Source organism: Phocoena phocoena, chromosome 12 (genome assembly GCF_963924675.1).
Source record: "Phocoena phocoena chromosome 12, mPhoPho1.1, whole genome shotgun sequence".
In the NCBI taxonomy this organism is placed as follows: domain Eukaryota; kingdom Metazoa; phylum Chordata; class Mammalia; order Artiodactyla; family Phocoenidae; genus Phocoena; species Phocoena phocoena.
This window is the reverse complement of record NC_089230.1, coordinates 27,744,611-27,770,914: the sequence shown is the minus strand read 5'-3', so window position 1 is coordinate 27,770,914 and position 26,304 is coordinate 27,744,611. Positions and strand designations below refer to the sequence as shown.

The following is a 26,304-nucleotide window of genomic DNA, read 5'->3' as shown; positions in this document are numbered from 1 at the left end:
GGAGATGAGAGAGACCAGGATAAGCACACCAAACCACAGAAGACATCGAATAAAGGATCTTGGGGATAAGCATTTACAGAGAACAGGCAGAAGAAAAGGAACAAGAGAATGAGAATTGGTCAGACTGATAAAAAGAAAAGAGAAGAGGTTGTCAATGAAAACCATGACTTGAAAATATTTCAAGACTGGTCAATAATGAATTATTGCAGTGAAGGCGAACAGGGTAAGGACTAAAACTAGCCAGTGGGTCCGAAAATTAGTAAGAAACTGCAGCTCTCTCAAAGGAAGTTTATATAGCACGCTGGAAGTGAAAGCCAGACTAACTGGGGGAAAGTAAAGACAGTGTGTATAGGATGCTTCTTGATGGTGTAGAAAGAAAAATAATGTAGTCGCCTGAAAGGCAGGAGGAGTTTAGAAAAAGATTTCCTTAAGATAAGGAGATTTGAACATACTTCTAAGATGAGAGGAAAAAATCAATAGAGGAAGATACTAAAGAGACAACAGAGGTAGGAAATAAATGTAACAGATTAAAAAAGTAACTTTTAAAATATTTTATTGTGATACTTATTAAATTGGAAGGGGCTAAATTATTTTCAAAACTGACATTTTGAACAATGCAAATAGTTGACAATCTATTAAGCTCTTAAAACATAAGGTGCATATTCATTTACTGACCCTACACTGTGCATTGAGCAGTACCATGTCCTGGCCTCTGCATCCAGCTAACAGTGGAGGTGGAATCCCTGCCATCAAGAGTTTATATTCCAGGAAAACTCTCAGTTCTTTAAGAACTTCATCTCAAAATATTAATCAAAGAGTGTACAAAATGATCATTTAAAGACAGTGAGGACTAGAAACATTATATATTACATAAACGAAATATATTTAACAGAATGCCTTTATGAAAAACGTTTTCATTACTTCTTATTTAATCAGTGAGTCTGTATGATGCATGTTTATGACGGTTCCTTGATAAGCAAAACATCACTGAAGCATAAGAGTAGTTTTATCACTTTATATTCATTCTCTCTGCTTTCTTTGAGGGCAAGCAGCATACACAGCGAGTACTTCTCAAGGATACTAACCTGGCAGTGCCATCAGATGACGCAGTAAGAATATAGCGATCATCTTTTGACCAGCAAAGATCATAAATGATATTGAGGTGGCCACACAATTCTCTCATGAAACGTCCAGAAGGAATTTCATATACTAATGAAAATATTCAAAAATTAGTATGTTTCCAGACAGAGGATTCTTAACTGAATAACATAAAAATTCATAATTTATAATCATTTGTATACCAGGTAAGCACTGTCTGTAAGAATATTATCACCAAAGACATATTCAGTATTAAAAAATTTCAAAGTCTAGGGCTTCCCTGGTGGCGCAGTGGTTGAGAATCTGCCTGCTAATGCACGGGACACGGGTTCGAGCCCTGGTCGGGGAGAATCTCACATGCCGTGGAGCAACTAGGCCCATGAGCCACAACTACTGAGCCTGCACGTCTGGAGCCTGTGCTCCGCAACAAGAGACGCCACGATAGTGAGAGGCCCGCGCACAGCAATGAAGAGTGGCCCCCGCTTGCCACAACTAGAGAAAGCCCTCGCACAGAAACGAAGACCCAACACAGCAAAAATAAATTAATTAATTAATAAACTCCTACCCCCAACATCTTGTTAAAAAAAAAAAAAAAGTCAAAATCTACTTAAAAGTAAGTTTTCACTTGCTTTAGACACAAGAATTTACATACCGAAAATTTTATAATGGGCTACAATTAACAATTATTCTTATCTCTTCAAAGCAATCCTAATAATCTTTGATAATCAATTTATTAATCTAATAACTTTAAAAAAATATTTATTTATTTAGGCTGTGCCGGGTCTTAGCTGCGGCATGCGAACTCTTAGTTGTGGCATGCATGCGGGATCTAGCTCCCCGACCAGGGATGGAGCCCAGGCCCGCGGCATTCGGAGTGTGGAGTCTTACCCACTGGACCACCAGGGAAGTCCCTCAAATAACTTTTAAATTGCAATTCACTTCAAAGATTCTGTAATTTGGTCTTTCATGAATAAGGTATTATTTTATCTGAAAATCAATCAAATTCCAACCAAAATTTAACTATTCGAAGCAATGAGAAATTTAAACTGTGCTATTGTGAGAAAAAAATTCTAATACTAAAAATGATAGACACTATTGTGAGAGAATGAACAGAGATTTAATCTGATAAACAAGGCATTGTGGTATGGCTATGTTACATACATACATACATACATATATACATATATATATATATATATATATATATATATATATATATATATATATATATATACAATGAAATCTAAGATAACAACTTAACACAGAAAATACTCTCCAAGTCTCTACTTCCACCTAGTGGTAAAACCAACTGCTCTTTAAACTATCAAGCAGTACACAAGAACTTCTGTAATAGCAAAATGAGGACCTCGGAAGATCTGCTTCCCCATAAAAGCAACGAGAACACTGGCAAAAATTGTCAAAATTAACTTTTTCAGAACTCTGGAAATGAAAGGCTCGCAAAAATCTGAGGAGCATTTATTAAAGAAAACAGCTGAATCTTGGTAAGAACACTGAGCTCTGCGGTGTTTTAACTTGTCCTGTTCCCATTCCCCTCTCCCAAGCTCCAAAGTGGACTTCAAAACCAACAGCCTTGAAACTACAAAGAAAACCAGCAGCCTAGCAGCTATGGGATGGGGCAGAAGAGACCTGAAGATCTCCAAAGCCCCATCTCCAAGATTTATCACTGCTGGACAGCTTGGCAGCTCCCGGAAAGGCTCCATTTTCAGGGCTTGGCTTTATCTGACCTGGCTCTGAGCATGATCTGTGTGAAGAGCTGAAACTCTAGGGTGCATGAAATAATCAGTGGTGTGGCTATCTGACACAGTGATACCAGGTGGGCCTAAGAAGAAGCTGACCAAAAAATTCAAAAGGAAAAACTGGGAATGAGATGTTCATAGGGCACTTTGAAAAGCTCCAATACATTCTGGGGAATCTAGAAGGACACGTACACATGAAAGGCTGTGTATATACTGTGCAAGAAAGACCTGAAAGGCCCTGTCTCTTACTGTGACTGCCCTGAGGGCTGTGCAAGTAAAGGCTAAGGCAAAGTTGTAAACTCCCTACCTTAGAATTGAAAACACACACACACACACACACACACACACACACACACACACACACACACACACGGCACTTCAGCACAGGCTGGGAGACCCATTCACTCAGGCATTTAAAAATCCCTCTCTAACCACTAGCGGACCACTAAGCTAACCAAGCAACGACTCCAGGGGTAAAACCTGACAAAGGATAAAGACCACAGAATTAGTCCAGGAACATCACTAAACAAACAACAACAAATCCCAGGTGGACAGATGGAGGGGGGTAAAGAGGGGAATCTGATTTCCAGAGTTGCCACATTGTAATATTTAAAATACCTAATTTTCTAGGGAGACATACCCCTAAAGAAACCCCAAAATAGTAAAGTATGGCCACACACAGGGAAAAAAGCAGTCAACAGAAACTGTCTATGACACTGGTTTCCCAGATAAAGACTTTAAATTCACTTGTGTAAACATGTTCAAAGATATAAAGAAAACCACATCTGAAGAACGAAGGTGTGAGAATTATTTCTTAGCAATTAATAGAGAATATAAAAAAGGACCAAACGGAAATTCTAGAGTTGAAAAGTACAATAACTGAAATAAACAATTCACTAGAGGGGCTCAACAGCAGATATGAACTGTCAGAATAGTCAGTAAACTTGAAGACAGGTCAGTTGAGATTATGCAGTCAGAGGGGCAGAAAGAAAAAAAAAAACGAAGGAAAATGAATAAAGGTGCAGAGACCTGTAGGATGCCATCAAGTGTACCAATATAGAAATGATGGGAGTTCCAGAAGAAGAGAAGAAATAGAAAGGGGTAGAAAGAACATTCGAAGAAATAAAGATGAAAAATTTCCCAAACTTGTGAAAAACATCAATCTGCACATCCTAGAAGCTAAATGAATTCCTAGTAGACACACCATAATCAAAAAACAACAACAAAGATTCTTCTTTTGTTTTATGAGATTTAAGCAGTAAGTATATCTAAATTCAAGTTTTTCTTTCTTTCTTTTTAAAAAGTATTTATTTATTTGGCTGTGCCAGGTCTTAGTTGCACATAACAAATTTGAGGGCTTTCATAATCAAATTATCACTACTATCAACTGACTAAAATTGGATTAAAATTCGTCAAGAGATTTATTAATCCTTCATGTTGCAAAATTTCTATATTTAAAGTAGAAAATGCTTTAAAAAATACCGCCTGAATGTTTTAAAAATAAATTTATCTTCCTTCATTTGATCATTTTCATTCTATTTCTGGACCTACATTGTATAGCAAAGTGCAAAATTATTATAAAAGAATTGTTACTTTACTTGAGGAAATCTATTTTAATTTAGTAGTACTGGTGGATGACTCAAATTAAGATTTCAATGAATTTTAAAAACCAAAAATCATCCTGCGTATAGACTACAATCAGCTTAAACAGAAGGATCATTACTCACAAATAATTGGATACCCATCCCGGCTGGCACAGGCTGCTGCTAATATTCTTCCATTGTGGGAGAAAGCAAGACAAAAACATCCTCGCTCTCCTGCATTTAGTGAGAAGAGGTGCTTGTTTGGGATACGGCAAGCCTGAAAAACATACATTTTACTAATACAGATGAAGAAACATGAAAATATGAAAGCTAGCTGTTAACTTCAATTATTGTAGCTGTTGCAGTTTCTGGTTTTTTAAAAAGTCCCTTTACTGTGACGCAGAGGAAGAAGAAAGCAAGTAAGCAAATGATGGAAAACCATAGTAAATTACTTTCAAAGCAGAGAATCACTTTCAATTCTCCAGAAAATTAAGTGAATTTATACTCCATGCCTAACTGGCACTATTCACCCAAAATATGAACAGAAAATTTCAATATCTGATACTCTAAAGCTGTCACTACCACATTATTTTTATACAGCCACAAAAATGAATGTATGTTACACCCTTATTTCATGACAGCAACTAATAAGTGATTTTTGCTGAACCATAAACTTGTTCTGAGTCTATAAATGCCATATAGGCCTAGCTGAAGTCCATGATGTATGAATATTCATTCTCTTTCTTTTTTTCTCTCTTAAAATAACCACTATTTGTACTGCCTTCCAAAATGTATTTTCAAAGTAAATCAATCACCTCCTATTGATTTCTCATTCACTAATTTTATTAAAATTCCTTCATAATTTTTATGTTTCATTCCTTATTATCAGATGAAACCAAAACTTTCTGTGAATTATTATCTGCTGTAGAAAATACTACTTTTTTTTTGCGGTACGCGGGCCTCTCACTGTTGTGGCCTCTCCCGTTGCAGAGCACAGGCTCCGGACGCGCAGGCTTAGCAGTCATGGCTCACGGGCCCAGCCGCTCTGCGGCATGTGGGATCTCCCCGGACCGGGGCGTGAACCCGTGCCCCCTGCATCGGCATGCAGACTCTCAACCACTGCGCCACAAGGGAAGCCCACTGCTTACTTTTATTTGTCCTAATTCTCTGTTTCAAACTTTTGTGAGCCTTAGTTCCTGTGTTTCTTATTATTCAAAAAGTTCAACTGAACATATATTGAGCCCTTACTATATGTCAAGAATGTGGCACTTTATTACAAATGTCTTTTTATATATTCATCACAGTAAACCTGTAATTATTATTACTATATACAGCTAATAAGGATTATTCAGAGGGTTATGCCCAGCTTAACGGGCCGAGTCAAAGACTACTGGTTCAAGGGCCCGCCTTCTAGATTGGTACCAGGTTTTTCACAAGTAGCATCAAGATTTAGCAGCATTATGAAGAGGCAGCATTATGAGCAGCTACTAGAAAGGCGAAAAATTCAACAGACACTTATTAGGTGCCAATAATGTACCAGACACCATTTTCCCTCCATTCTCTACTGGGATGATATAGAAAAGGGAAAAGGGGATAAAAAGAAGACAAAAATTGAAGGAAAAGTTAGGAAGTTTCATAACCACTTGCTGCTGCTCTTAGAGGAGGAGATGTACTTAAGGAAAACTCTGTGCCTCATCACTTAAGCCAAAATACTAACGGCACCATCATTTCCTTTGTATTCCCAGCGCTTGACACTGTACGCAGAAGAGGCACTTGATGAACGTTTAATAACAGCAATAAAGATCCTCAACATTTTCAACTCTTTCCCCTTCTTCACTACCTTGTCAGTCACTAACTCACACTAGGTCTTTCCTTTTGTATTGACCTCTTACTTCTCACTCTTGCCACCAATACCCCAAGGTTGGACCCTTCTCACCTCACACATCAATGACTGCAACGGCTACCTTTCTCTCATTCTGATGTATCCTACCTCAAGATCTACCTGCCATCGCCAGCGTTAATCTGTCCTAAAATACAACTGTTATCGTGCTTCCTCCCTACCTGAAACCTCCCATTATCTCTCAATCCCACACAATCAAATATTAGGCTACCTACCATTTGAGCCACTCCACAATGTGGGCCTAATCTATCACACCACTTTTACCTCTTATACAACAAACTTGCGTTTCCAGCCAGCCAAGTTTTGAGTGCCTGAGGAATACAGCAGGTGCTTTCCCATTTATTTACAACATTGCCACAATATGAAATACTCCTCCCTGTCCTCTTCACCCACTCCTAACTTTGCCATGCTTTAAAGTCTACCTCAAGTTCCACCAACCTGTTGAATGAACCCTTCTTCCACCACTCCAGATCACCTTCTACATAGCTAAAATTCTCAAACTGTTTTAGTTTCAGGGTGCTTTACAGTCTTAAAAAATTTTTGAGGACTCCAAAAAGCTTTTGTTTATGTGGCTATATAAACAGATATTTACATTAGAAATTAAAACTGAGAAATTTTTAAAGTATTTGTTAATCATTTAAAAAACAACAGAGCAAACCTATTAAATGTTAACATAAATAATTTCTTTTTATGAAAAATAACTACATAAAGTGGAATTGTTCTATATTTTTGAAAATCTTTTTAACATCTGGCTTAATAAAAGATAGCTGGAATTTCATAATTGCTTCTGCATTCACCCTCTTGTGATATCATGTATCATTTAGTCTCTGGAAAACTCCAGTGTATACTTGTGAGAGAATGAAAGTCAAAAAGAAAAACTAAATCATTATGGAATCATTAGAATCATTATGATCTATTATGAAAATAGACTGACTTCAACAGACCCCTTGAAAGTATCTCAGGACTCCCAGCAGTCCCCAAATCACACTTTGAGAACTACTGATCTAAACAATTATTTTTATAGCTATATTTCCTCAAGACTTCTTTGCAGCAAACCTGACAGTGAACAACACTGTAACCACTTCCTGTGTCCCCAACTGACGTGAAAGGTCCCCAAGGCCACAGTCTAAGTATTATTCTCTCCATATTATTATGTCTGAAGTATTTAAAATTGATTTTAAGATGTATCTGTAAAATTAGCCTCAGAAAGAAAGTCAGATATCATGCAAAACAAAATGTGAACAGGTCTAGGAAAATAGTCATTCTTTGTATATACTGAGTATATAAAATGAACCACTCTACTCTTTATGGAAACAAGAGATTTGCAAAACTTTATCAGTAATGCTTCTTGCCACTACAAAATATGCTAACCAAGTAAGAGAACTTTAGAAAAAGCTTAAATACAGCTCAACTTGTGGTAAAGATATATACATATACCTATCTCTATCAAAATGTGACTCAGGAAGAAGCCAGGAGCTATAAAAAAAGTTCACGAATCCATAAATTGTAGATTTACGGGCTGAACTGTGTCCCTCCAAATTCATATGTTGACACCCTAACCCCAGTACCTCAGAATGTAACAGTATTTGGATATAAGGTCTTTAAAGAGCTGATTAAGTTAAAATGAGGTTGCTAGGGTACAGCCCTAATCTGATAATAATAATAAGAGACACCAGTGATGCACGCACACAGAGAAAAGACCATGAAGAAGCAGCAAGATGGCAGCTACCTGCCAGCCAATGAGAAAGGCCTCAGAGTAAATCAACGCTGCCCACCCTTAATCTTGGGACTTCCAGCTTCCAGAATTATGAGAAAGTAAATTTCTGTTGTTTAAGAGGCCCAGTCTGTGATATATTTTTATGGCAGCTCTGACAAACTAATAAAACTCCCCAGCTCACTAAAGAACTTAAGATAGTGTCTTTATGTACATGATAGGCACTCTATTATTATTTACCAAATGAATTAATAGAAAGACAAGATCATGGTTAAAAACAAGGATAATCTGGGAGTTTTAAGTAGGAAGCCAGTTACCATAGGAGCTGTTGGCGTTTTTAAGGTAAATGAGTAAATATCTAAATGAATCCAGTGTCAGAGACCACTTCACCTGCCCAGGCAGTCGTTTCCACTTCACCACTTCCTTTGAATCTTCTAATCCAGGTTCTGTGTCTACTGAACGTGCCTCGTGGTGTTGTTCACAATACAATGGTTTACCCTTTTCTTCCTGAAGTGCCATCATAGAACGGTAAGATGGCTTTATCTAAATATGTATAGAAAATGAGAAAATGTATATATCACGTTAATCTTTTTCTCTTTTCTAGCATATATGGTTTTTAAAATATTGAAACAAACATTATAATATGAAAATGTTTTCAAAATGTAATCCAGAAAAAAATTCTACTTTTATTTGTACACTATTCTAAATAAAATAAAGGTTGCTTGAAATTACAGTCCTAAACCCAAAAGCCTTAAAAGGGGGAAGGAATAAAACAGAACTCCAACAGTTACATAAAATAGTTTTAGTAACTCTGTCCCTTTGTTTCTGCCTCTTCACCAATACCTACCAGATGTTATATTATGGCTCTGACATTGTACTATGGTATCTCTGGCTTTAGGATCATGAAACTGATAACATAAAGATCTAAGGATTTTTAAATCCTCCATTTCTTAAAATAGGTTTAACTACACTCAAACCAATGAAACCAACCCTATGGTCACATTTTATAATATCAACTACAGAATATGCAACTGGCCTGAAATGTCTTATAGCAATGAGACAAAAGCAAAAGTTTCACCTCATTTTAGGACAAATGCTTCGCTAAGATATTCATAATTTTAACCTATGTGAAACAGAAGAAAAATATTACTTATTGATTATTTGAATAATATTGTAAAAAAATGTGCCTGTAATTCATGGGTCTGCAAGCTATGGTCTGGGCCAAATGTAGCCTGATGATGTTTTTGTAAATAAAGTTTTATTTGAACACATCCAAACCCATTTGTTTAGTTATCACCTCCATATGTCTATGTAGCTACTTTCACGTTATAAAGGCAAGGTTGAGTGGCTGCAACAGAGACTGTATAGCCTACAAAGCCTAAACTATTTACTGTCTGGTCCTTTATGGAAAATATTTGTCAACTCCCACTTTAAATCATTCTCTTATCTTTAATTTTTAAGGATCAGTATTATTAAAAAAATATTTTTTTTTCCTAAAACTGAAATCTATACTTAGTACTTAAAATTCATTTAAGTATCTTTTAAGTATCAGCTATTACGGGCTTAATATATAATCTCTGAAGGTCCCTTTCTATTTCAGAAGTCTATTAAAATAATTCTAAAGACTTCACCTTTTTAGAAATAGAAACATGTCACCATTTAATCTCAACAATGGAAGATATATTTTTTGCATGTGCTATTAACTTACACATTCTGGAACTTTTAATCCTCTTACAGTTACATACAACGTTGATGGATAACGATTTCTTGGACATTTTAACCACCACTCAAAAACCTCAACGACATTTGATTGGGATCGAGGCTTTGTGGGTGGGTAATACAGCTGCAAGCGAAGTTTCGAATTGATGTTTACATTTCCATTGGCTCCTAGAAGCTTAAAATAAGAATTCAAATAAAATGTTACCTTCATTGAAAATACAACCAATAAAGCAATAGTACATGGTCATAAACTCATTTTAAAAAGATTAACATGGCATGCTGAAATTCTTTAGATTTGTAAAGCAGAGGAAAGAACACTGACACAGTTGGTCAAGCACAGTTCCAGGTCATTTTGACAAGATAGCCCAAATGACTTAAAATATCTTCCCAATGGCTGTCTTTTCCCCTATACAACTTCAGACTGTTGGTAATGCATTTATATTACTGTGCTGGGTGTTACTTTTTCAAAGGAGGTGATCAATACACATTTGTTTGTAATAATACTGTTTGTAATAAAGATTAAAATGCATATTATTTAAACACAGAAACAAATTTCCCATTTGTTCAGCATCAGTATTTTTAGTGGTAAAATTTCATGATGTTTAAATTTTTTAAAAAGTCAAAATTATTTTTAAAAAGTAATTAAGATACTTAAACTTGTTTGAGCCCCTTATTACATTTTTAAAATATTTTAGTCTACCTTCTTAAAAAGGTCTATTCAATCAAGAGAAACTATTAAACAAGACAACGTATGTTTCAGCTACATAAATGGAGATTCTTATGAGAAAAATAATGTCACCAACTCAAAATGGGTCCTCTTTCACTAGACTATTGACTCAAGTAGAAAATCCCTTTGTTAACTTTTGTGTCCTTTACAAATAAGTAGAGACAGTTGGGAGCTTTTGCAGCAGTTTAGGCAGGTGGAGCTGACAAACTCCAAGAGTAGGAAGGGACCAAGTACAGGGAATATTTAATAACTGTTACTGACTCATGCAACTTGGAAAGTAAAAACGAGAAGAATCAAGAAAGACTCTAAGGTAGCGCTATCCAACAGAACTTTCTGTGCTGATGGGCATGCTCTCTATTTGTGCCATGCAAAACAGTATCCATTAGTCACACATGGCTATCGAGCGCTTGAAGTGTGGCTAGTGCAGCTGTGGAAATTAATTTTTAATTATATTTAATTTTAGCTAATTAATCTGAATTCAAATGGTCACTTATGATCTGTGGCTACCAAAACAGATAGGGCAGCTCTAAGGTTGTAAACTTAGGAGACTGGACAGATGGCGGTGCTACCAACTGAAGCAGCAGATGTGGAAAAGTTAAGAGATCTAGGGAAGATGTCCAGCTTGGGGGGGTCAGATATCTATGGGTCACCCAAGTTGAAATGTCTGAATTCTGAGGCACACACAAGAAAAGTGGGTCTAAGAAAAGTGGATTAAAGATGGAATCATGAGTAGGATTGATATTAAAGAGATAGGTGGTAGACCAGGAAGGAAACTGAAGGAACTGAAGGAATGGGATAAGGAAAATCAGGAAAGGATGGTGTCGAGAAAACCAAGGTAACAAGAGTTTCAAGAGAGTGATATCACGCACATAGGTGTGATAAAATAAGAACTAGAAAATGTTCAATAATTTGGTAAATAGAAGTCATAGTGATATGTTTGGAGAAGCTTTAGTAGCTGAGGCAAAATCCAGACTGCAGTGTGTTCAGGAATGAGGCATCAATAAAGAAACAGAGTTGGCAAAAAATATAGCACATCTTTTCCCTACCCCTCTCGGGGGAAGATGTAAAGTCAATGGAGGTCATAAGCTGAGAGGTGATGTTATGATATAGAGGGGTAAAAAACCAGTTTCAAATTGAGCAATTGAGATGTTCAGTCGTTAAATATTAAGCAGTCGAGATTCCCTTCATAAACTGTACTACTATCTGCCTGAAGCTTGTCATAAGGGAATAATATCATTTTTAGAAGATATTTATTCCCCAGATTCTAAATCATACTTTCCATAAGTTGTATTAATATTCACCAGGCAATTTAGTTTATACTAGTATGCTACTTAGTATGAGTAAACAACTAAGATTCAGCCAAGATCCTGCCATTATGATTACAAAACTACAAAGTGGAACTTGAATAAATAAGGCTTTATTATTTTTTAGTTTAAAAGATTAGTCATATATATGTGCTAAAAGAATGAAAAGCGCCTCCACCTGAGAATTCGGATAAAGTCTCATTTAAATCTGGACAAAGGTCCTTTGGGGTTCATTTGGACCACTATGATAACTTCACAGTTATCTAGGACAGTCCTGGAACCAATGGCATAGGTTTTAAAACATTCACATTTTAATTTGATTCATGCCACTTTCTCAATAGATATTCATGGAGCACTTTCTATGTGCCATTAATATGCGGAGAGTGATGATATTATAAAATAGAGAGTTTGAAGAGTGATATATTAAATGCAAAGAGATCTGGTAAAATAAGGACTAAAATATGTTCAACAAATTGGCCAAAAAGAATCACCAGTGACTTGAAAAGCTTACAGTCTAATGAAAGAGATATGTGTTCTAATAGAGGATGCACATAGAATAATGTACACTTTATTCCTGACTGCCATTTATATCAATGGCATAAAGTGGGTAAATAAATAAAACTTACTATGACACAAAGGTAAAAATGCTGTGAAATACATTGTTTCCCAAGGGCAGTTTACAGTAAACTGCAGTTCTGCACAAACCATAGCATAAAAGGAAGGAAAAGTTTCTAATAAGACCACAAGATGGCAATGTTTACTATGTGAAAGTGACCCTTTTTTGCAGTTTTTTTTGTTTTTATTTTTGCCTTTTTCTTTTTTATTTGCTATGAGAGGGGGTCTAGAAAAAGGTATAACAGGTTATAGAAGGGAGATTTTAGAAGGTACAATGGACTAAGTGATTCTTCAGCCTATCAGACTGCCATTCAGCAAGCAGACTGCACCTCTCCTAAAGCCTCTAACCCACAACATGGATTAAGTGCCCCACCTGGGTTTTCACAGCATCTACTCCATAGCACATAATCATATAGGTAATATGTTTACACAGAAACTGAACTGGAGGGTAAGAACAATGTCTAATTTATCTATGAATGCCCTATATTTAGCAGAGTACCTGGCATTTCATAGATTATTTTCATCAACTATTTACCATATACATTTCAAATAGTAAATACTTGTTGAATGGATGGATGCACAAATGGAAAAGTTTTATAAGACAATACAAAACAGGGTAATTACTCAAGACATTTTAAAACTCAAATTTATGTTTAAAGTCAGAAATAAAAGAATTATGTAAGTAAAATGTCCCCCTTTTTAAACATTAATCTATCCACGTCTTTCATCTCTGCTGAAACATCCTAGTCAAGACACCATCATTTCATACCTAGACTACAGCAAGAATTTTCTACCTTGATTTCCAGTACATACCTTTGTACCCTCTCTAATCTATTCTCCACTCAGCAAAGTAATCTTTCTAACAAATAAATCAGATTATTTCATCCTTTTGTTTAAAATCCTTAAACGGCTTCCCATTACTTTTTTTTTTTTTTTTTTTTTTGCGGTATGCAGGCCTCTCACTGTTGTGGCCTCTCCCGTTGCGGAACACAGGCTCCGGACGCGCAGGCTCAGCGGCCATGGCTCATGGGTCCAGCCGCTCCGTGGCATGTGGGATCTTCCCGGACTGGGGCATGAACCCATGTCCCCTGCATCGGCAGGCGGACTCTCAACCACTGCGCCACCAGGGAAGCCCCCCATTACTCTTTAAAGTTTATAATGGTGCCCTGTTGCTATAATGGCTCAAAGACCTTGTATTATCAAGGCCCTGTCTACCTCAGCAAGCTCTTCAGGAACCATTTCCCCTTCAGTCTCTGTCCTCCAATCTTAGTGGCCTTCTTGTGGTTATCTAGGTATTCCTTGTTCCTTCCAACATCAGGGTCTTTGCGTAGCCTGTAGCCTCTACCTAGAACTCTCTCTTTCCCACTACTGCCATCCACCTCATGCTCAGGTTCAATGTCTCTTCTGCAGGAGACCTTTTCCTGACCCCGCAGGATGTTTTCATCATCTACCCCATCCAACTTGAGAGTATTTATAAAAATTGTAATACATGCTAAGTTGCATAATCAATTGTTTTATGTCTGTTTTTCTTGCTAGAATATGAAGGCCATGAGGTCAAGGAGTTTATTTTCTTTGTTCACTGACTAGAACAGTGGCTGGCACATAAATAACTTGTTGAGTTGAATAAATGAGGTCAGGGCTGTGTTGTCTTCCTCTGTGCTGGATCCTTAGAGCCAAATAGTGTACCTGGCACACACTAAGCGCTCAATAAATATTTAAGAATCTGAATGAGCATCACGTGAGCTTGAATTAAAAACTCTTTACCATGGCAATCTTACCTTCTTATCATAACTCCTTATATGAAACCAAACTGACTTGGAAAAAAGTAGCGCATCAGATTTGAAGATTATTTTAAACATTCTTTAAAATGGATGAAAAACATACCTTGAGAAATGCCCAGGCGATTTTCCGGAAGCCACATTCTTGGTTTCGAATTTCAGAGCTGTTCTTAATTTCTTCCATGCTTAAGAAATCAAGAATCTGTAAATAAGCATAACAAATTACTTCACAGTATACTAGGCTATCGAAAATTTAATATTTCCTAATAATATATTATTAAAATTTTAAAAATCCTCCCTTAGAGAAGAAAAACATTTTTATTTCATCTCACTCACTTTTGAGTTAACTCATCCAGTTAGTAAGGTCCATTTTTTGACCACTTTATCTTTTATCAATAAATCTTTAAGATTTATTTAAAATTCAAGACAAAGCATTAATTACCTCAAATATAGTCCTGGCAAAAATACACCTAGCACAAAATTCTTAAGCTTTGCTCTTTTTTTAATGTATGAGCGCAGACTTCAAAGAATTGTTTGTTTAAAAAACTCATGGCCTTAATCTGTGGGTTTTTCCTTGGATTAGCTTCCTGAAATTGGGTATTTTCTCTTTGGATATATGTTGTCATTAGGCTTCTCAAGAGAACTTTCATATCTCTACCCTGACTGGATATTAAAGCTCATGGATTTGCAACCAACCTGCCACAGAGACTACATGTATTCTAGGTACATGTCAGAGACTACCACTTATCAAAAGCTTATCAAAGCTCAGCTGAGATAACAAATCTTTATAGAGGGCTGCTTAAAACATAATATGCACTCCACTTATTCCTCTTCTTTATACTTAAACTTGTCTTCAATGTAATACATTCTCAGTGAAAAAAATAATGACCGTATAAGAAAAATATATAATAAAGTAAAAACTTATAATCCAGACCCATAGCTGAAAAATATATAATAAAGTAAAAACTTATAATCCAGACCCATAGCTGATCAACATTAACATCTAGTTTATACGTATCTAAACCTTTTTGTGTGTTCCAATGCTATTTGCAAACTATTTTCATGTAATATGTAGTGGATAGCTTGAGTCAATACATACATATGTACACCATCATGTTAATGGCTGCCTAGTATTCTTCTGTATTAGAAATATCATAAATTTAATAAAAAAACAATTTATTTAACCAAACCTCTTGCTAATTGAAGAGACCTGTTTCCTTAAAATTTCTGCTATTATAAACACTGCTTAAATAAATATCCTTACACACACATCTTTGTGCATTTGTCATTTTTCCCTTAGGTGAAATACCTGAAAATGGAATAATAGCTTTAAGAACTTCTGATAGATATTATCGAGTGGTCCTCAATACACCATTAAAAAGTTGAAATCAAAAATTAGTTTTGTAGACAATAACACTTTATGTCAAACCTTAAGAATCAACCGGGCTTCCCTGGTGGCGCAGTGGTTGAGAATCTGCCTGCTAATGCAGGGACACGGGTTCGAGCCCTGGTTTGGAAGATCCCACATGCCGCGGAGCAACTGGGCCTGTGAGCCACAACTACTGAGCCTGCGCGTCTGGAGCCTGTGCTCCGCAACAAGAGGCCCCGATAGTGAGAGGCCCACGCACTGCAATGAAGAGTGGCCCCCGTGTGCCACAACTCGAGAAAGCCCTCGCACAGAAACGAAGACCCAACACAGCCCAAAATAAATAAATAAATTTAAAAATAAATAAATTAAAAAAAAAAGACTTGGGTTTAACACCCCCCAAAAAAATTAAAAAAAAAAAGAATGAACCAAAAGTGTTTATAATTCAACAACCTAACTTTCTTAAATCTCATAATATTATTAAAATGAGTATAAAATAATATTATGATAATGGAGGACAAATTTCTATGATAAAGAAACAGTACCTTTATATACAAATTATGTCATTTTTTTAAAAAGCATGGCTTTGTACAAATCATACAACATAATCACAATTGTAAATGGTGGATTCATACCATAAACACATTAGATCATCTGAAAGTTAAGGATCATAAAAACAAGTGACTCTACAAAATAAGTTATTGGCTCTGGTCATGCCTTGCTTTTCCCATGCTAAAATTCCCCATCTTGCTTAAACTGGAGGAGAGGCTTTCTCTCCTTTCCTTTGCTTATGGAGAGATAACATGAAGTAGGGAAAAGAAATGTGGTATTTTAGATTCAAATTATCTTTAAATACTAATTACCTTCACCTAAAACTGGAGTAACTCTGGGATAATCACTTTATACTTTGAGCCTTCATTTCCTTTGCAGTAAAAAATTAGAAATAATAAGTCAGCTAATATCCAAACTATGTAAAAAACTCTTACAACTCAATAGTAAAAAAAATAATCGGATTAAAAAGTGGGCAGAAGATATGAAGAGACATTTTTCTGAAGAAGACATCTGGCCAACAGGTATATGAAAAGATGCTCTACATCAAACATCATCAGAAAGATGCAAGTCAAAACCACAGTGGGATGTCACCTCACTCCTGTTAGAATGGCTATCATCAAAAAGATTAGAACGAGTGTTGGCAAGGATGTAGAGAAAAGAGAACCCTCGTGCACTGCCGGTAGGCATGTAAACTGGTGAGGCTACTGTGGAAAACAATATGGAGGTTCCTCAAAAAATCAAAAGTAGAACTACCATATGATCCAGCAATTTCACTTCTAGGCATTTATCCAAAAAACCCACAAAAACCCTAATGCAAAATTGTTCATTGCAGCATTATTTACAGTACAGATGTGGAAACAACTTACATGTCCACTGATGAATGAATGCAGGAAGAAATTGTGGTATACACACACAGACACAGACACACAGACACACACACTCACACACACACACACACAAAATGGAATATCATTAAGCCATAAAAAATAATGAAATTTTGCCATTTGTGACAACGTGGATGGATCCCAAGGGCATTATGCTAAGTAAAATACGTCAGAGAAAGACAAATACTGTATGATCTCTCTAATACGTGGAATCTAAACAAACAAATAAACTAACCAAGATCATAGATACAAGAACAGATCGATGGTTGCTAGGGGCGGGGGGTGGGGGTTAAGAGAACAGGTGAACTGGTTTGGGTTTTTTTTAGTTTAAATAAATTTAATTCTTTAAAAAAGGTCAGCTCACAGGCGCTCTACTCCATAAAGCTTTCCCTGACTGCTATGACCCTCCACTAACCCTTGACATCTAAGAAGTTCTACTTCATTTTGGTTATATGATACATTGTATTAGTCAAGCGATCTGTGTATTTTCTTCTTTATTTCTCCTAGTAGTATACAAAATCTTAGGAAGTCTGATAGTTAAATGAGTTTATTCTTTGTGAAGAGGGTTAAAAATGGAAGGCTGCTTAGACATAGATTAGATTCATCACTTCAGTGAATAGTCATGGCATTGTTGTAAGCATTAAATAATACAGAGTAAATCAAATGGCTAACTACTTGTACTAGTAAAGGCTCAGCAAAGACACGATTACTTGTATCTCCATAGCACATTACAAATACATTATTTCTAGAGGTCAAATTCTCACACTACTTTGTTGTATTATTGATCTACTAAAATAACAGCTTATATTTGTGCTATTAAAATATTAACTAAAATTTAGTTTAAACTGCTCTATTCAATTCATACCTCAAAGAACAGGATGACTTTAGGACTCTCATCAAAATCTCGAAGCAAATAGGGAAAGTTTTCATTAAATATAATTTGTTCTTCCCACTCCGGAAGTCTTGATTTTAACTGTTTAAAGTCATATGGCTGGGTCAGAATAGGAAGAATATAATCCACATTCTCTTTTTCATAGTAAGATGAAACAGGCCGTTCACTGTTCAAAAAAGATACTTCCATTAACACAGTTCTTTACAATTTTAAGGCAAGAAAAAAAAATAGAGTGATAGAGTGTTCAATGTGAGGTGACCAAAAATAATAAATAGCCATGATACATAAGGAAAAAAATTTTATCTATCTAGAAAACTACAAATTTTATGCGACGTTAAAAGTAGTAGTATCTTAGTTTCATCTTGTATTTACATACTATCAGTCAGTTTCATGGAATTACTTTATTATTTACACATAAAGTGAGAGGTGTGATTACACCTTTGGCATACAAAGCTGGAATTAAGTAACACCTTCAGAATCTTAAATGAGTTTGTGATAAATTAGTACATTAGATTTAAATAACAAAATGATCACAACAGGACTGTAAGTACTTTGAGGTGTGTCATATTTTCTTTGTATGTTCCGAGACAAATGAATAAGTGAATAACATTTCTGATAATTTTCAAGTTTCCCAGGCCTGCCATTTTTCCAAACAAATAATTTGTTTTGAATTCTAGTACTGTCATTTATTTTATCAATATTATACTTCCTATTTGGGCCTTCAAACACATATTAGCTATAGAATTAATATTAGGAAAAATTAAATTCAAGACATTTGTCTCATCTGAGGCACAGATAACATATTAACTTCAAAAGAAAAAAATGAAGTTAGAGACAATTAAAGCAGTGCCACATCAGATGATTTACAATGCAAGTTAAATGCCATACAATGAAAGTTAAGCTTGGGAGAAACTCTCTCAACTCCCCTTCACTTAAAATGAATTACTGAATTAACACATGTTCTCCATTTCTTCTCTAAAACATACTGATCAATATCAATGGTTGATGAACACCTACAATTAGTATACCATTCTCTAATACAAATCTATATATAGCTCGATTCCCATTGACTGTCAATGGCAGAAAAGAGACTTCTATGGTAGACAGTTTCAATTTCAAGGGTTGGCTGAGCAATTAAAAAAATTACCTGTCATCTTTCTTGACATATTGACCAGTATTCTCATCAACCACATGAATTTTCACCATCGGGTGAGAAATCATAAAATCTGACTTAAGCCGATCAGTTCGGTGAATGTAAACTCCCAGGACAAGGTCATCATCAAGCAAACATTTGGGATAAACTGGACTATCTCGGCTTGTTATTTCATGAACACCGTCACCATCAGTGTCTTCATTATCATCTGAAACTACATGCATGGAAGAAAATCGATGTTATAATTAATTGTTCCCATAACAATATGCTCAACAATAAACTGAATTTACAGATTATCTAATCCTAGTGATCCATGATTATTTGTCTTTGTTAACAAAGGCACTTCAAGGAAAAAGAAAGAAAAAGCCAGATAATAGCAGACTACACTCTGAGAGTAAATATTGCATTTACTAATGCACTAAAATAGGGTGAGGTATCTTTCTTTTTTTCCCTAACAAGGACTAACAACACAGAAAGAAAAAAATGAGAGCCAAAGATAAAAAAGTAATTTCGTTGAGAAATTTTCTAAGTGGAATATGTATCACTCAAATTTCTGCTTCTGGGTAGGATGCAGTGGGATGTTGCAGGTCAACATTTCTGGTAACAACAACTTGAAAAAGCCAAATAAATTTTGAAAACCTTATTTTTAAAGGCATCAGAAAAGTAGAGAAACAATGTATAGTGGATGGACTAAAATTCCAGAGAGGGAGAATCAATCAGGGGTAAGCTGAGGGACTGGCAACTGTTTCAGTGTCTGGGGACATTTGCTGATTAGCATATGAGCAGAGGACCCAAGAAGAAGGTCGCTACTGAGAGAAAGAGTAACCAGCAAAACTTTTAGTGGGTGCATGGGGTTAAGTGATAAAATCAGTCTCAAACACAAGGCCAATGTGAGAGGCTAAAGAGGTAGTAAAATCTCCCAGTCTTGTGGTACTGGGAAACAATGACCCACCAGAGGGAGGGGCCTGAAACAAAACAGGCAAGGAGGAAGCCCTGGAGGGCATGGTCATTTTATGCCTACAGCCACTTTTCACCTGGGGTCACTTACCAATTCTGCGCGCATCTAGAGGTTGAGAATCCAGGCGTACCCCCTGGCAGAAGGCCCCTACTGGGGGACAGAGAAACCAGCAGAGATTTTGGCGTTCACGCAGGGCTGGAGTGACAAAATTGGAGACTTGAGGGGCCTCAAACACACGGCCAGTCTCTCCCTCAAGACATTGCCAAAATTTGAAGTTGCATGGGGCAGAAGGCTAAAGGACTAAGCTGAGACCTCTGAAAGGCAAAACTGAATCTCCCAAAGCCTTTTAGGGTGGACAAGACAAATACCTGCCAGGCTCTCAATCTGAAACACCTGGAAGGGCACAGCCTAGGAACAGGGCAAATCAGAGATAGAGTCTTACCAAAACTGCGACCCAGATCTGACTTAGCTCACATTAGTTGAAATCAGTTGCCCACCCTGTCTGCCTAAAAGTGGAAAGAGGAACCCCTCTCTAGTGGAAGATAAAATCATCTGGAGCCTCTGGGATTCTATACACGATGTCCAGCATATAATAAAAAAGTTACTAGACATAAAAGAGGCAAGACTGTATGACCAATAACCAAGAGAAAACACAGAAAACAGAAGCAGATCCACAGATGATTCAGCCTGGAGTTAGCACAGGAAAGATGGACAAAATTATTTTTTAAAATAGAGGCTTTCTACAGAGAATTGAAAGTCATAAAAATAACAGGCATTATGGAACTGAAAAATATAATGTCTGAAATTAAGAATTCAATGGATGTGTCTGAAAGCATCCTGGACACAAAGGAAGACATTATTAGTGAACTAGAAGAAAAATCAATATAAATATCCAAACCAAAGCATAATGGAAAAAAAAACAAAAGAATATGGGGGAAAAAAACATAAGAAATGTGGACAAACTCAAAAGAGTTTGTGAAATTATAATCTAGAAAAACATGAGAGGATGATGAAGAAGCCATATTTAAAGAAATAATGACTAAGAATTTTCCACAACTGATAAATGATATCAATCAGTAAACTCTAAGCAGGGTGAATTCCATCAAAGCTATATTTAGGCATAGCATGATAAAACGTTGAAACCAAAGACAAAAGGAAAATCTAAAGAGCAGCCAGAGGGAAAAAAAAGACAACAGTCCCCTCAAAGGGACAGAAATAAGACTGCAGTTGGGAACAAAAATGATGGAAGCCAGAAGACAACTGTATGATTTCCTGTAACCTAAAATTATATATTAGTAAATATGCTTCAAAAATGAAGGTAAAGGCATTTTAACACAACAAAATCTGAGTGAATTAGCAGGCCTGCACTAAGAGAGAATAAACTGAATTCTTCAAGCAGATGAAAAATGGAAAAATGGAAATAAAGGAAAAAGTAAATTTGGGGGTGAATATAAATTAATATCAACTGAACAAAAAATGGTAACTGTAACATCTGTGAAGTTTAAAATATATATAGGCCTAAAATACAGGATAAGAACCTAGAAGGCAGGAGGGGGGATAGATGCAGAGAAAGAAAGCACCTGACAAAATCCAAATGGAGTCAAACTATTCTCAGGTTTTAGTAGTGTTGGGGAAGTGTATTTTGTTAGGGAGTTAGTTTGTATTAGACTATAATAAGTCAAGAATAAACTTAATGTTCTTCAGGGTATCAGCTAAAAGATAGTAGAAATATGTGTAATTAATAAGTTAATAGAGGGAACAAAATTTTTAAAGTGACCTGAATAATTCAAAAGAAGGCAAGGAGAATAAGAAACATAAAACACTTAGGTCAGGGCTTCCTTGGTGGCGCAGTGGTTGAGAATCCGCCTGCCAATGCAGGGGACACAGGTTCGAGCCCTGGTCTGGGAAGATCCCACATGCCGCAGAGCAACTGGACCCATGAGCCACAACTACTGAGCCTGCGCGTCTGGAGCCCGTGCTCCGCAACAAGAGAGGCCGCAACAGTGAGAGGCCCGTGCACCACGATGAAGAGTGGCCCCCGCTCGCCGCAACTAGAGAAAGCCCTCGCACAGAAACAAAGGTCCAACACAGCCAAACATAATAAATAAATAAAAATTTAAAAACAAACAAAAAAAACCCACTTAGGTCATATGGAAAAACTAACAGTGAGGTGATAAATATAAGGACACAGAAAGGTTGCAAACGAGAGGATATTGGGGGAGGCACAAGAGCACTTCACATTTATTGGGCACCTGTCCCCAAGGAGTTCACAGCCTGGGGGCTAAGACCCCACATGTGCTGGAGTAGGAGAAGAAAAGAGGTGAAGGCAAAAAGGAAAGGAATACAGACATACTGTGGCCCAAACAAAGGAAGTACAAAGAAGGCACACACAGGGAGCCTAGGGGCTAGTAGAGGAATGAAGTACTGGCAAGCCCTGCCTAGACCTGGAGACCCTGAACCAAGCACAGGTTTCAAGTCTGTCCTTTCTCAACCAGGTTGGCACCACCTAGGGGTACACTGTGGATGATGCTGGAGAAATGAGGAAGGGAAAAAATGTACTATGCAAACTCAGACCATAAGTAGACTTTAAGGGAGAATGGTTACCAGAGATAAAGAAGGACACTGCATAATGATTGCTATAGACTGAATGCCTGTGACTCCCCAAAATTCATATGTTGAAATCCTAACCTTCAATGAAATAGTATTAAGAGGTTGGGCCTTCAGAAGGTGATTAGGTCATGAGGGTAGAGCCTTCATGAATGGGATTAGTGCCCTTATAAAAGAGAACCCAAAGAGCTCTCTTGCCCCTTCCACATTGAATCTGCAGGCACCTTGATCTTGGATTTCACAGCCTCCAGAACCATGAATAATAAATGTTTATAGTTTAAGCCATTCAGTCATGTATTTTGTTATAGCACCCTAAATGAACTAAGACAATAATAAAAGTGTCAATTTGACAGGAAGATATAACAATCTTAAGCACGTATATATATTCAATAACATAGCTCCAAAATATAAAAAGAAAAAAATGACAGAAATAAAAACAGAAATGCAAAATAATAGTGGGAATTTTAATACTCGTCTCAGTAGCTAATACAATAAGCGGACAAAAACAAAAAATCAGTAAGATGAGAACACAATAAACTTGATGTGACATACACAGGACACCACCGCACCCAATGACATCAGAATTCATGTTCTTTTCAAGTGCACGTGGCATATTTACCAAATCAATCATAAGGTGGTCATAAAGAAAGCTGTGATAAATTCGAAAGACTGAAATCATTCACAATATGTTCTTTGACAACCATGGAAGATAAAAACAAAAACAAACAAAAAAAGATAACTAGAAAATCACCTGCTGCCTGAAACTAAACAATATGCTTCTAAATAATGAATGATCAAAGGAGAAATTTAAATAGAAATTAGGAAATATTTTTATGGAATGATAATGAATACAGAACGTATCAAAAATTTGTGGGATGCAGATAAAGTAGTGCTTAGATGGTAACTTAATGTGTTAGATGCATACAAAGGAAGACTGAAATCTTAAAAAATCCACCTGTAAAGCTAGAAATCAACAGCAACTCAAACCCAAAGAAAGTAGAAAAAAGGAAATAATATAGATAGAAGAAATTACCAAAATCATACACAAATGTATAATAGATAGAAATGAAAGCTAGAGGTTGGTCCTTTAAAAGTATTTATAAATTGAAAATCCTGAGACTAATGAAGAAATAGAGGGAATCTAATTACCAATATCAAGGGGTACCCTTTCAGATACTATAGACATACAAAATTTGAAAATCCATATTAAATGGACAAATTCCTCAAAAAATACAGTCTATCAAAGCTGATAGAAGAAACGGAAAATATGAAGAGTCTGGTATTTATGAAAGAAACTAAATCTGATTTAAAATTCTTTCCACAAAGAGAACCTTGGCCTAAGAGGCTTTATTAGTAAATTCTTCAAACATTTAAGGAAGACGTAACACCAATTTATACAAATACAGAGAATTGAAAAGGGAAGTATTTCCCAATTCCTTTTGAGACCACCAAAACCTTGGTATTACAAACTCTGTGTATTTTAAGAAAGCGTAGTACAAACCAATCTCTCTCATGACTACAGTTACAAAAATCCTTAACAAAGTATCAGCAAATCAAATCCAGTAATAGATTTTAAAAAAGAAAGCTAATACACCACAACAAAGTGGGTGCCCCCCACCTCTGCCAGAAACATAAAGATGGCTTAATAATCAAATAACGATTAACTACATTAATAGAAAAAAGGGTGAAAATTAACATGATTATGTTGATAGATGCAGAAAAAGCACCTGATAAAATTCAGTAACTAGTCGTAATAATAAAAAAAGCTATTAGCCAATTAGGAATAGCCGGTAATTAATCCAACAAGAGGTATTTACAAAAAAACCTATGGCAAACAACACAGTCAGTGGTGAAATAATGGAAGCTTTCCCCAAGGCTGAGAGCTAGAGAAGGATACTTGTTATTGTCACTTCTATTTAACACTGTAATCAAAGTCCTAGCCAGTGTTATCAAGGTAAGAATAAGGAGTAAGACATAAGAACTAAAAAAGAAGCAATAAAACTATCATTATTAACAGAAAGACCTATTATAAAGCTATAGAACTAAGACATGGTGGTGGTGTTGGTGCAAACCATCTAAGGATAGAGACTAGTGAAAACTGACCCACTTACACAGTCATGTTATTTATGATAAAAGTGACACTGAAATGCAGAGGAAAAGCTCTCTTCAGTAAATGGTACTAGGTCAATTATATATTCATACGAGAAAAAAATGGGTCTGGACCACTACCACTATTAAAAATCAATACCAGATAAACCAGAAATCTAAATGTGAAAAGTGAAACAAAAAAACTTTTAGAAAATAATATACAGCGAAACATCTTCAGGACTTGGGAAAGATCTCTAAAATCACAGAAAGCACTTAACATCGAAGGGAAAGATGGATACACTGGGCTATATAAAATTTTTAAATTCCGTTTTTCAAAAGATACCAGTAGGAGAAAAATTATAAAACCCAGAGTGGGAAGATATTTGCAATATATATATGTATTTATATCTGAGAAAAGACTGCTATCTAGTTATATAAAATAGTCTTACAAATTAATTAGTAAAAGGCAGACAATTCCATTTCTTAAAAAAATACACAGAAGATGTGAACAAATTTACAATGAAGGAATCCAAGTAGTCAATTAACATGAATAAGATGCTCAACTTCACTAGTTACCATGGAAATCAAATCAAAGTCAAAAGGGAATAATCACTAAACACTCCTAAGAATCACTAACATTTTAAAACACTGACAATATAAATATTGGTGAAGATGTAGAGTAATGGAAGCTCTCAAATACTGCTAGTATCAATTGGTAACCCAAGTTTGGAAAGGGAGAAGTGCCTGTTAAAGTGAAAAATAGACATACTCTATGGCATAGCAAGAATGCCAAGAATGTGCCCAAGAAAAATGTATACATGTGCTCACCAAAGATGTGAACAGAATGTTCATTATAGCTTTATTTATAATCGCTTAATACTAGAAACACCTCAAATGTCCATCAACAGAATAGGTAATTAATTGTGGTATATTCACACAACGGGTATCTACACAGTACAAAAACAGGACTGATGATGCATAAGCTCAAGTGCATGCAACAACAGTATAAATCTCACAAAAATAATTTTGAGCAAAAAAAGCCAGACACAAAGAGCACAGTATTTATTGTTCTATCTATATTAAAGCAGAAAAACCAGGAAAAATTGGCTATGTGTTCGATGAAAAGGCAGCGTTTACTCCTGTAGGATAATGAACAGGAAGGGAACTTGTGGGGGCTTCTGGGTGCTAATGATGCTCTGGCTCTTAATTTGGATGATGACTTTACAGACACGTTCAGTTTGTGAAAATTCACTAAGTAGTATACTTGTACATTTTACTTTTTAAAAAATTAATTATGGAACCACAAAACACCATAAATTGCATCATCCAATGAATAAGTACCATAAAGTCTAAAATTGCCTATTTTAGTCCCAATTTTTGGGCAGTTAAATGGGAATTGAAAAGAAAAAAAAAAAAAAAAGAAATGTAACAAGCAGAAAAAAGGCAAGAATAAGTAAAGAAAAATAAGAAAAATGAAATGAGTAAAGAGGAAGGTAGAAAGCAACAGGTAAAATGAAAAGTGGGCAGGAAGGAGAGAAGCTGAATTAGGAGAAATTGTGAAGATGCCATGTTTGACAGAGGGATGCAGCTTTAACATCTGAAATGTTTA

General features: G+C 36.0%; 1 protein-coding gene across 1 annotated transcript in view; it reads right to left on the bottom strand.

Moving 5' to 3' along the window:
• Nucleotides 1-26,304, bottom strand: part of AHI1 (Abelson helper integration site 1) — a 186,024-nt gene that overhangs the window by 143,282 nt on the left and 16,438 nt on the right. The window contains exons 7-13 of the mRNA XM_065888623.1: nucleotides 19,037-19,256; nucleotides 17,863-18,055; nucleotides 14,302-14,397; nucleotides 9,761-9,946; nucleotides 8,443-8,595; nucleotides 4,583-4,715; nucleotides 1,086-1,209 (exon numbers count right to left, since the gene is read on the bottom strand). Coding sequence (XP_065744695.1) covers nucleotides 1,086-1,209; nucleotides 4,583-4,715; nucleotides 8,443-8,595; nucleotides 9,761-9,946; nucleotides 14,302-14,397; nucleotides 17,863-18,055; nucleotides 19,037-19,256 — 1,105 coding nt within the window. The remainder of the gene's footprint in view (nucleotides 1-1,085; nucleotides 1,210-4,582; nucleotides 4,716-8,442; nucleotides 8,596-9,760; nucleotides 9,947-14,301; nucleotides 14,398-17,862; nucleotides 18,056-19,036; nucleotides 19,257-26,304) is intronic.